The 11,534-nt window shown below is 48.6% G+C and overlaps 1 protein-coding gene across 2 annotated transcripts in view; it reads left to right on the forward strand.

Annotated features, from left to right (window-relative positions):
• Positions 1–11,296, forward strand: part of RNPEP (arginyl aminopeptidase) — a 22,085-nt gene extending 10,789 nt beyond the window's left edge. For both annotated transcript variants that reach the window (XM_021717129.1, XM_021717130.1), the window contains exons 4-11: positions 2,030–2,146; positions 2,879–3,114; positions 5,254–5,367; positions 6,616–6,728; positions 6,909–7,017; positions 8,171–8,395; positions 9,209–9,351; positions 10,744–11,296. In XM_021717129.1, the coding sequence (XP_021572804.1) occupies positions 2,030–2,146; positions 2,879–3,114; positions 5,254–5,367; positions 6,616–6,728; positions 6,909–7,017; positions 8,171–8,395; positions 9,209–9,351; positions 10,744–10,902 (1,216 nt within the window). In that variant the 3' untranslated portion in view covers positions 10,903–11,296. The remainder of the gene's footprint in view (positions 1–2,029; positions 2,147–2,878; positions 3,115–5,253; positions 5,368–6,615; positions 6,729–6,908; positions 7,018–8,170; positions 8,396–9,208; positions 9,352–10,743) is intronic.
• Positions 11,297–11,534: the final 238 nt, after the last annotated feature.

An 11,534-nucleotide genomic window follows, 5' to 3' on the forward strand; every position in this document is an offset into this window, starting at 1 on the left:
CTCCCAGCCACTACAGCCTTGACCTGCTGGGCTCCGGCGATCCTTCCACCTCAGCCTTTCAAGCAGCTGGAACTACAGGCGCGCGCTACCACACCAGGCTAATTTTTTTGATTTATTGTAGAGATAAGGTCTTGCCAATTTGCCCAGGTGAGTCTCGAACCCACGGGCTCAGGCAGTTCACTCACCTCGGCCTCCCAAAGTGTGGGATTACAGGCTGAGCCACCAAGCCCGGCCTCCTGTGTGCTTTCCTTAGGGAAGCTCACCCATTGTAGTTGAGCATATTTTTTTGTGTGTCCTCCAGCCAGAGTGATCTCTTAAAATTACATCTGACAATTGCTTGTTGGCTTAAAACGTTCCAGTGGAGCCGGGCTCGGTGGCTCAGCCTGTAATCCTGCGCCTTTGGGAGGCTGAGGAGAGTGGATTGCTGAGTCCGCGGGTTCAAGACCTGCCTGAGTAACTTGGCGAGACCTCATCTCTACAATAAATCAAAAATTAGCCGGGCGTGGTAGTGCGCGCCTGTAGTTCCGGCTACTCGGAAGGCTGAGGCGGAAGAATCGCTGGAGCCCAGTGAGTGGGTCGAGGCTGCAGTGGCCAGGAGGGGCCACTGCACTCCAGTCTGGGTGACAGAGTGAGACTTCAACTCAAAAAAAAAAAAGAAAGAAAGAAAACATCAAATGTAGAAAAAACTAAAAGACTGATGATTAAACACCTCTATATCCATCTTTCTTTTTTTTTTTTTAAACTTGGAGTCATTCTGTGGCCCAGGCTAGAATGCAGTGGCATGTTCACGGCCACCACATCCTCGACCTGCTGGACTCAGGCGATCCTTCTGCCTTAGCCTTTCAAGTAGCTGGAACTACAGGAGCACACTACCATGTCTGGCTTATTTTTTGATTTATTGTAGAAACGAGGCCTCACCAAGTTGCCCAGGCTGTTCTCAAGCCCCCAGGCTCAGGCAGTCCTCTCGCCTCAGCCTCCCAAAGTGCTGGGATTACAGGCTGAGCCACCAAGTCCGGCCTATCCAGCTATCTCACTTGAGACCATCTATTTTGTCATATTAGTTTTAATTATGAGTAAATTTGCTTTTGTCTTTGCTAGATCATTTAAAAGTAAGTAAATTTCACCGGTGCAGCAGCCCATGCCTGTAATCCCAGTGCTTTGGGAGGTGGAGGCGAGAGGATTGCCTGAGTCCAGGGGTTCAAGACCAGCCTGGACAACTTGGCAAGACCTCACCTCTACAATAAATAAAAACAAAATAGCTAGGCATGGTGGCATGTTCCTGTAGTTGCAGCTACTCGGAGAAGGCTGAGGTGGAAGGATTGCCTGAGGCCAGCAGGTCGAGACTGCAGTAGCCATGAGCATGCCACTGCATTCCAGCCTGGGTGACAGATTGAGACTCCAACATACACACACACACATACACACACAAATTAAAAATAAAGTAAAAGCAAGTAAATTAGTGTGCCTCTTTGAAGAATAAAGACATTTTTCCTTATAACCACCATGCATTACTGCGCCTAAGGCAATTAGCAATTTTCTGTTAGCATTAGTAGGTTTACTTTATGTTTCCTTTCAGTTCCAGAGATTCTGATATTGGAATCCTTTCTTCATCTTTCTGATAAGTAGGGAGAAAGAAACTAACGTACTGTATAAGCCACTGTAGGAACAGCTTTTGTATGCTCACTTTATAGATGGGGAAACTGAAGCTCGGAGAGGTTAAATAACTTTTGTAAGATCGCAATCAGTGTGAAAGCTAAAACCTCATAGCCCTGTGAGTTTAGATCCTGTTGCTCAGAGGAGGTGGCTGCTACCACCACGAAACTGTCTTGGGTTCTTACTTCTCAGGTGTGGGAGCAGTCCCTTGGATCTGTGCAGGTGATCTGATCTTGCGTCTCCTGTCTCTGGCTGATCACATTGTCACATTCATTTGACTCAAATGTGGGATGAAGTTTCTGCAGATACTTTCAGGATCAGGTCGCTGCGATGGTCTCTAAACACCACTCTGCTTTCTCTGCACTCTCATCTTTAGGAGCCGTGTGTGGGCTGAGCCCTGCCTGATTGATGCTGCCAAGAAGGAGTACAACGGGGTGATCGAAGAGTTTTTGGCAACAGGAGAGAAACTTTTTGGACCCTATGTTTGGGGAAGGTGTGGTATCACATTGTTGCGAATGTCTTTTGTTAAACTGAGTCCCTGGTTTCTACTCTCCCTTTGGGGGCAGCTTCTCTTCCTTCTGTCCCTCAGAGCACCATATCCATATCCTAGAAATGAGGGAGAGGAAGAGGAGGAGCAGAAGGGATGGGCCAGGCTCCTCATTGTGGCTGAGGAGGGGACCTAATCAAAATGTGCCTGGCACTCCCCAAGTTTGAGATGGGGATACAGGGGACAGGGGCCTGTGTTGATCTGTCTTTTTTTTGAGTCAAGATCTCACTCTGTTGCCCAAGCTAGAGTGTAGTGGCACAATCATGGCTTACTCCGATTTTCCCTTTTGACATCTTCAAACTTTAGCAGCCTTAGATGAAAGGCTCCACTTTGGTCTTTATGATGCCAAGCTGGCCTCCAGTGAGCTAAATGTGATAGAGCTAATAATCCTCATGCCCTGCTTAGAAGGAGAGAGGGAAACAGAAGGATATGGAAAGCTGTCTCTGAGACAGCGAACACCACCTGGAAAAGGAAAGTTCCAGCAAGACAGGGGAGACACATGGAAAAGAACTGAGGAACCAGGGCTTTATGTTCAGCATGGGGCCTGCGGCTACTACGCCTATGTAGTGACCGTCTCTGTGGCTTGGCAGTAGGCTGAAAAGCCGTTGCTCGGGGAACCAAGGCAGGGTCTGCTTCTGGGAGCCAGGTCCTCTCTGTGACCTCCCACCTTCCTGGCAGGTACGACTTGCTCTTCATGCCGCCATCCTTTCCATTTGGAGGAATGGAGAACCCTTGTCTGACCTTTGTCACCCCCTGCCTGCTAGCAGGGGACCGCTCCTTGGCTGATGTCATCATCCATGAGATCTCCCACAGTTGGTTTGGGAACCTGGTCACCAATGCCAACTGGGGTGAATTCTGGCTCAATGAAGGTTTCACCATGTATGCCCAGAGGAGGATCTCCACCATCCTTTTTGGTAAGGTACCCATCCTTCTCCTAAGGACTCTGTCTCCCATTCCTTATCCTGTGAGCCCAATGTGATCTCCTTCTGGGGTTGCAGGATGCAGGTGGGTATGAAAAGGGGAGATAATAGCAGAGTCTTTCAAACATTTTTCTTTTTTTGTTGTTGTTTTGTTTTTGTTTTTTTGAGTCGAAGTCTCACTCAGCCTTCGAAGTAGCTGGGACTACAGGCATGCACCACCATGCCTGGCTAATTTTTAAAAAATTTGTTGTAGAGATGAGGTCTTGCCAAGTTGCTCAGGCTGGTCTCAAACCTGTTGGCTCAGACAATCCTCTCACCTCAGCCTCCCAAGGTGCTGGGATTATAGGCATGAGCCACCGTGCCTGGCCGACCAAGGTTTTATCTGGAGGTTTTTGAGAAGGTTGCATCACATTTGCAGAAGGAACATCCCGAGTTGTGGCAAACAGGTGACTGGTTCTTCTACCATGACAGTGCACCGGCCCACACTGTGTTGAGTATTGAGCAGTTTTTTGTTTTGTTTTGTTTTTTTGAGTTGGAGTCTCACTCTGTCACCCAGACTGGAGTGCAGTGGCCGCTCCCGGCCACCGCAGCCTCGACCTGCTGGGCTCCGGCGATCCTTCTCCTCAGTCTTTCAAGTAGTCAGAACTACAGGCACGTGCTACCATGCCTGGCTAATTTTTTGATTTATTGTAGAGACCAGGTCTCGCCAAGTTGCCCAGGCTGGTCTTAAACCCCTGGGCTCAGGCAGTACTCTTGCCTCTGCCTCCCAAAGTGCTAGGATTACAGGTGTGTGCCCCTACATCTAGTTGAAGTTTAAACATGTAAGAACAAATACACAGTTTTTAGTAAATAAACTCTAAGGCTTTTTGTGTGTCCCTCATATTTTCAGTTATCTCCTAGAACGTTTGTACACATTTATACTTTTATTCAGAGTATATAGAGCAAGAGCCTGTTTGCAAAAGTCTTAAACAGCCAGTAGGAATCCTGCAAGCAAATATTATTATCCCATCATGCAGATGAAGAAACAGGCCAAGAGAGGTTAAGTCACTTGCTCAGACTCAGAACACCTAGTAAGTGGCATAGATGGCTGGTTCAAAAATCTGATCCCAGACCAGGCACGATAGCTTATTCCTGTAATCCCAGCACTTTGGGAGCCCAAGGCAGGAGGATCACTTGAGACCAAGAATTCAAGACCAGGAGCAAGACCCCATCTCTGCAAAACAAACAAACCTTAGTCTCCTTCCTTTACACTATTCCCTGTAATTATTTTTAAACCTAGGAGACTTAGGAGCCCCTAAACATTTTCGGGGTCATAGTTTCTCTCGTCTGACAGATAAAAAAATTCTGTTTTCAAGCCGGGCTCGATGGCTTAGCCTGTAATCCCACTCTTTGGGAGGCTGAGGTGAGTGGATTGCCTGAGCCCGTGGGTTTGAGACCCGCCTGGGCCACTTGGCGAGACCTCATCTCTACAATAAATCAAAAAATTAAGCCGGGCTCGGTGGCTCAGCCTGTAATCCCGCGCCTTTGGGAGGCTGAGGTGAGTGGATTGCCTGAGCCCGTGGGTTCGAGACCCGCCTGGGCAGCAAGACCTCATCTCTACAATAAATCATAAAAAGAAAAAAAAAAAAATTAGCTGGGTGTGGTAGCGCGCGCCTGTAGTTCCAGCTACTTGGAAGGCTGAGGCAGAAGGATTGCCGGAGCCCAGCAGGTCGAGGCTGCGGTGGCTGGGAGTGGCCACTGCATTCCAGTCTGGGCGACAGAGTGAGACTCCAACTCAAAAAAAAAAAAAAAAATTCTGTTTTCATGGTAGATCAAATTATTATCTAAAAATAAAATTCATTGATAGAGAAAGGTAACTGTCAGTTAGGTCTGATCCCCTAGCCCCCAATTATGGGAGAAACTGACAGCCTAAGCTAGCCAAGTCCTTTGCAGCCCAGAGCAATGGGGAGCCAGGAACTGAGTCAGGTTCCCTTCAGTGACATTATTTGCTCTTTGGTCCCCAGGAGGATATTGGTAGGAAGCTTCTGTCACTGTTCTTCTTGAGGCCACAAGAGGGCAGCACAGTGTCTTTGTCAGGAAATGCACTTGGATATGGTGACAGACTCTTGGGGCTTATGTTTGATTTTGCCCCAGGGACTGCTTACACCTGCTTGGAGGCTGCAACCGGGCGTGCCCTGCTGCGTCAGCATATGGACATCACTGGAGAGGAACACCCACTCAACAAGCTCCGAGTGAAGATTGAACCAGGTCCAGGAGGCTCATCTGTCTAACACCCCCTCTTCTAAATTGAGCTTGGAGCCCCAAGTTAATTCAAGCTTCATGTTGATCACTGCACACTTGGAATACATCCTTTGGGAGGAAGGGCCCTCCAGAGGTCTTTCTAGTCAGTTCTGTGGCCTCTAGGCTGACTGAACCTAAGCCATCTCAGCCAGATAGGATTTCTGTCTATTTCTGTGCAGTTCTTCCTTTTTATTTTGAGTTGGGGGTGTCACTCTGTCACCCAGACTGGAGTGCAGTGGCACACTCATGGCCACCGTAGCCTTGACCTACCAGGCTCAGGCGATCCTTCCGCCTCAGCCTTTAAAGTAGTTGGAACCACAGGTGTGCACCATCACGCCGGCTAATTTTTATAATTTATTGTAGAGACAAGGTCTCGCCAAGTTGCCCAGGCTGGTCTCAAACCCGTGGGTTCAGGCAGTCCTCTCACCTCAGACTCTCAAAGTGCTGGGATTACAGGCACGAGCCACTGCACTCAGCCCATGTCAGTGTACAAGACTCTGTTCCTTTCCTTTTTTATTGTCAAGTCAGACCTGTGGGTTCTGAAGAGTAAGCATTGACTTTATTTTACAGATGTTGGGATTGAGTACCAGACAAGTTCAGTGACTCATCCAAGGTCATGTACCTAATCAGGGTATAACCGAACTCAGGCCCAGATCCTTTCTCCAAGTTCAGAGTTTTTTTTTTTTTTTGCTTTCTAACATTTTTCTTTAGTTTCATGTGTGACTAATGTAAAAGCTTTTTGTGCAATTGAAGTTCATGTTCCTTGATGCCATTGACTATGAAAACGAACTTCTTGTAGACTGGTAATTAGTTTTAGCCTAGAACGGTTGTAAAAAGTGTTCTGAGAGGAGAGGCTGAGTATGTAGGAGGTGACCAGCAAGGCTGGAAAAGACACTGAGCTCAGTGCTCAGTCCTAAAAGTTGATAGAACCTACCCAAGAAAGGCATATCCTGGGAATAAGGAATCATGTCAATTCCTCTGGAAGGCTGGTTTCTTTGCCCTCTTATTAGGGCCACAGTTAATGATCCTAATAAGATCTCCTTTGAAGTGCCCTGGGAGAGGCCAAGATGGATCTGGAAACCATGGCTTCACTGTTCCTGGGGAAGCTGAATTCTGATCTCCTCCCTAGTTAGTCTTTGGATCTGGAGCTGGAGAAGAACAATAAGGGTGATGGGTTGCAAATGCCCAAACTGTGTCTGCTTTCTCCTCTGCCAGGTGTTGACCCAGACGACACCTACAACGAGACCCCCTATGAGAAAGGTTTCTGCTTTGTCTCATACTTGGCCCACTTGGTGGGTGATCAGGATCAGTTTGACAATTTTCTCAAGGTATAGTCAACTCTCACATGAGGGGAGAAGGAAGAGGAACAGATAAAGCAACTGGGCCAGAGTACAAGGGTGGAGGCTGGGGGCGAAAGAGGTAAGGGGTTGGAGGAGGGTGCGAGCTTTAGAGAGGCTCAGCTCCCCATGGGACCCGAGAGTGGCTGAAAGGCACTGCCCTCCTCACAGGCCTATGTCGATGAGTTTAAATTCCAAAGTATCTTAGCTGATGACTTTCTGGAATTCTACTTGGAATATTTCCCAGAGTTGAAGAAAAGGAGAGTGGATTCCATTGCAGGTAAGCAGAGGAACTGGCCCACAGCCTCTATCTAACCCACACCTGGGGAGACCAAGGTGGGTGGGAAGAGACTGGATCGCAGTTGCCTGGTCAGGGACTTTTTGGGGCACAAACTGGGATCCCAGGCTTTATTCACAAAAATTACCTCTCTTGGTTCCTTGCTCCCCTGTTGCTCCTAGTTTGTTTCTTACTTTCTCCATGTTTTCCTCACACCTGGACACACATAATCAGACCCTTAACTCTGCCCAGAGAGTTGCGGCTCTACTGCTGCTACCACTGCCCCAACTAAAGCTTGCAGGGCAGGAGCAGGCGCAGCAGCCCCTGCCATAGGGTCATGGAGCTGCCTCATTTTGCCTTCTGAGCAAAGTCAGTCCCAGTGGCTGTCCCAATTTCAGCCTGGGAGGTACTGCTTCTGAAGTGAGTGGAAAATATCCTGTCATGGTGAGATGGTCCATTAGATGTACCCTTTCTTCATGCTGTGAACCCTGAGTCACTCTGTCATTGGGAACAGCTGCAGTTAGTTAGGCCTCACTGGCACCTGCTCTTTGGTTGGAGGCCTGCACCTGAAGGTTATGAGACTCTGTAGCTAGTGATAGTTAATAATTACTGTGTTCTTACTATACATCAGACAGAACGTTAAGCTTTTAACGTGTATTTGGTCATTTAATCTTCATAACTGTCAACTAAGGCAGGGCCTGTCACCTCCATTTTATAGATAAGACTGAGGTGCAAAGAGGTAACATGTCCATGGCCTCCCAGCTAGTTAATGGTAGAGCTGGGCTAGGAGCCCAGGAAGCCTGTCCTGGAGCCCTAGTGCTTAAGCGTGGTTCTTAGCTGGTCATCACGAGGAGAACCTATACTTGAAGATGGTATCCATCGGCTTGGCTTTGACAACACAATGTTAATTTGGAGCAAAAAACACTTTCACAGCAGAAACAGGCACAGTCCAGTCCTACTATGACAGTGTCTACATATTATTATGACTGGGACCCTGCTGGAGCAAGTAATTGTATGGGAAGAGAGGTGAAATGCCGGAGGAAGAGTTTGGGGTGGTGAGAGACAGGAGCTCGGGGTCTGTGAGAGTTGCTTGGGCAAGTTGACTGTAACCTGGCCAGAGAATTCTGACAGTATATTCTGTGCTGATACCAAACAGGTTTGGAGTTTGATCGGTGGCTGAATACCCCTGGCTGGCCCCCCTACCTCCCTGATCTTTCCCCTGGGGACTTGCTCATGAAGCCTGCTGAAGAGCTGGCTCAGTTGTGGGCGGCTGAGGAGCTGGACACGAAGGCCATTGAAGCTGTGGCCATCTCTCCCTGGAAGACCTACCAGCTGGTCTACTTCCTGGATAAGATCCTCCAGAAATCTCCTCTCCCTCCTGGTAAGAAAGCATAGTGAATCAAGGCTCTTTTGTGCAGAGCTTTGTATCAGGAGCCAGAGGGAGACTCAGAAAGAGTTGTGATGCTTGTGCCTAGGTGACTACCAGATATAACAGGGAGGGTGGCACTCCACAAGGAATGTGCCATCAGAAGGATGTAGGTTATACCCACCACTACCATGGGGACAAAATAGTAAAGCCTGTCGTTCCTCAAGTCCTCGGCTTCTGCAGGCAACGCTTGCAAGCTCTTTAATCCTCACAACTACTCTTGGAAGTAGGTAGTGTGATTATAATCCTCAGGTAATGAAGAATTAACTTGGGGCACAAGTGCATCACACAGCCAGTAAATGGTCGGGCTGGGATTTGAACCCAGTCATCCGAAGCTTGTAACTACTAATGCTTTGTTGCTGTGCAGTCAGAGTAATATTCACTAGGGCATAAAAGAAACTTAAAGCTGAGGTAACTTTTAGCAGGTTAGTGGTAGGAGAAAAAATGGCATGGGATATTTTAGGGGACTATCCTAAATCTGGGAAGGAAAATAGGATGATTGCAAGAAAAGAGTTGGAAGTCTGTAATAATATTAAGGGACATTTGGTGGAAGAGCCTTAGAAATTAAAATAAATGTGAGACTAGAACATTACCATTGTAAAATGAACAGAGTGAATGGTAGAGCAAGTGGTCGGGGAACCTCCTAGTCTATCCCTAGTGCTTTGGGAGGGCCTGAGGGCAGACATGGGCCCCATTGGGATCCCTGAGAATGGGGCTCCTCTGTGTCCTCTGCAGGCCATTCACACGTCATTTATTTCTCTTTTCCAGGGAATGTGAAAAGGTTTGGAGAGACATACCCCAAGATCTCAAATGCCCAGAATGCGGAGCTGCGGCTCCGCTGGGGCCAAATTGTCCTTAAGAACGACCACCAGGAAGATTTCTGGAAAGTGAAGGAGTTCCTGCACAGCCAGGTGGGTGACCCCCACCTGCCTGTCCACTGCCCGTGGACCACTCAGCCATACTTGATACAGTCACGAAGGCAGAGCCTCATCAAGAGCTTCATCTGTCTGAGATATGGAGGGAGAGGTCAAATGACCTGCAGGACCCTGCTAATCAGCCTTTGGTGGCTGTGGACACCTTGCCTGGGAGGAAAGAGGAAGCCCACAGGCCTTTTTTTTTAAGATCAGCTGGAGAGACCTGAAGGGGAAAAGCTAGTCAAAGCTAACCCAAAACTGGGAAAGAGGGTGATGGCGTAATGCCGGGCTGGTCATGCAGAAAACACTGGAGGGAAAGGGGCCAAAGGACAAGCACGAAGAGTGAGGGTGAGATGAAAGGTCCCTGCTCCCTGCAGAAGCCCTGTGACATGGGAGCGATTGAGACACCAGCAGAACCCTGCATTGCCCTGCGAGAGTTGCTCTGTTGGAGAAGGGTCCAGGGTCTCTTGGAATGAACTGAACGTTGTCAGATTCCAGAGCAGGGAGTGGGGCTGAACTGGATCCACAGCTCACTCAGATTCCCCCATCTGTGTGAATGGGAGCTGCTTGTCTGTTGGGGGTATTCTGAGCCCTCTGATGGCTTCTTCAAGCCTGGGGAGCTTAGGAACTTGTGATGTAACTGGCTTACATTTGTGTAAATTTGACGTGTGACTCTGTGTGTGTGTGTGTGTGTGTGTGTGTGTGCGCGCGCATCGAGGTCTCACTTTGTTACCTAGGCTGGAGTGTAGTGGCACAATCACAGCTGACCATCTGAACCAGCCTCAACCTCCCGGGCTCAGGTGATCCTTCTGCCTCAGTCTCTGAAGTAGGTGGGACCACAGGCACACACCACCACACCCGGCTAATTTTTTTTTTTTTTAATAGAGATGAGATCTCACTATGTTGCCCAGGCTAGTCTTGAACTCCTGCTCTCAAGTGATCCTCCTGCCTCAGCCCCTCAGAACGCTAGTATTATAGGCGTGAGCCACCAGGCCCGACCAACTTGGGAATTTTCTTTTGCTTAACTGCAGCTGGACCTTATGTGTCCCTAAACTTCACGGACCGCAGCCTTTGATATCTGCTATTAACTTGGTGGCTAACACCTACAGCTTTCTAAAAGTCTGGAGTCCCATTGTGCCAGCCCGTCCCATTTGTTTTGTTGCATGTAGACCTTCCTGTGTTAGCATGGGTTGGGATGCGTATTGAGATCCCTGTTGATGGATCTTTGCCCCCAAGAAAATGTCAGAATTAGAGCCCTTCTGACTGGAAACTCCTCGTGCCAGCCCTTTCAGCACCTGCCCGTGACCGCTATTAGACGGCTCCTGGGTGCAAGAGGCCTGGACAGACCCTCAAGCAAGCTGCTTATCACATGATGTGTATTTCTTGCAGGGGAAGCAGAAGTATACCCTCCCACTGTACCACGCAATGATGAGCGGCAGTGAAGTGGCCCAGACTCTCGCCAAGGAGACCCTTGCGTCCACCACATCCCAGCTCCACAGCAACGTTGTCAACTATGTCCGGCAGATCGTGGAGCCCAAGGGCGGTTAGAGACTCATGCGCATGGCCTCTTGCCTTTGTAGACTTCACAGGCTTCCAGAAGCATTTGTTCCCAAATTCCAGGTCTCTGATCAACTTCCTGAACTTTATATATCCCCTCAGAATAATCTGTTCTCCGGGCTTAGGTATCGATGACTCTGCTCTGGTTGGAACTTCTCTGGCTCCCTGTAGGCCGCAGGCATTGGAGGGACAGCTGCCACTGGAGGGCCTCTCCCCGCTCCCCACTTAAGTCTCTGGGTAGAAGTGGAGAGAACTAACTTCTTTCCGTCCTTCCTTCTCTCTTTTTGCTGATTTTTTCAAGTACTGTGCAAAGGGCTGGCATTCTGGTTCTTCTTTTTTCAGGTTTAATCTTATTTTTAATAAATGTTTTTAAGCAAAAAATAGATAAGGTGGAGTCATTGATTGACTATTGAATTTCTACCAAGGGTCCCCTCTGTGTGTGCGTGTTCAGCGAAGGTCTCTGGGGGAGACCCAGAGGATGACAGTGTTTCCCTGGCCATGAGGAATGGCCAAGCAGAAGGAGGCGGGTATCGCATGGACACATAGGGGGGAGTATGTGGCAGAGTGGCGTGGCTGCTGTAGGAAATGTGAACAAGGGAGCAGCATTCCAGTTCTGTGAAGGC

This window comes from Carlito syrichta, unplaced genomic scaffold (assembly GCF_000164805.1).
Source record: "Carlito syrichta isolate Samal-C Ts95f unplaced genomic scaffold, Tarsius_syrichta-2.0.1 Scaffold309294, whole genome shotgun sequence".
NCBI lineage: Eukaryota > Metazoa > Chordata > Mammalia > Primates > Tarsiidae > Carlito > Carlito syrichta.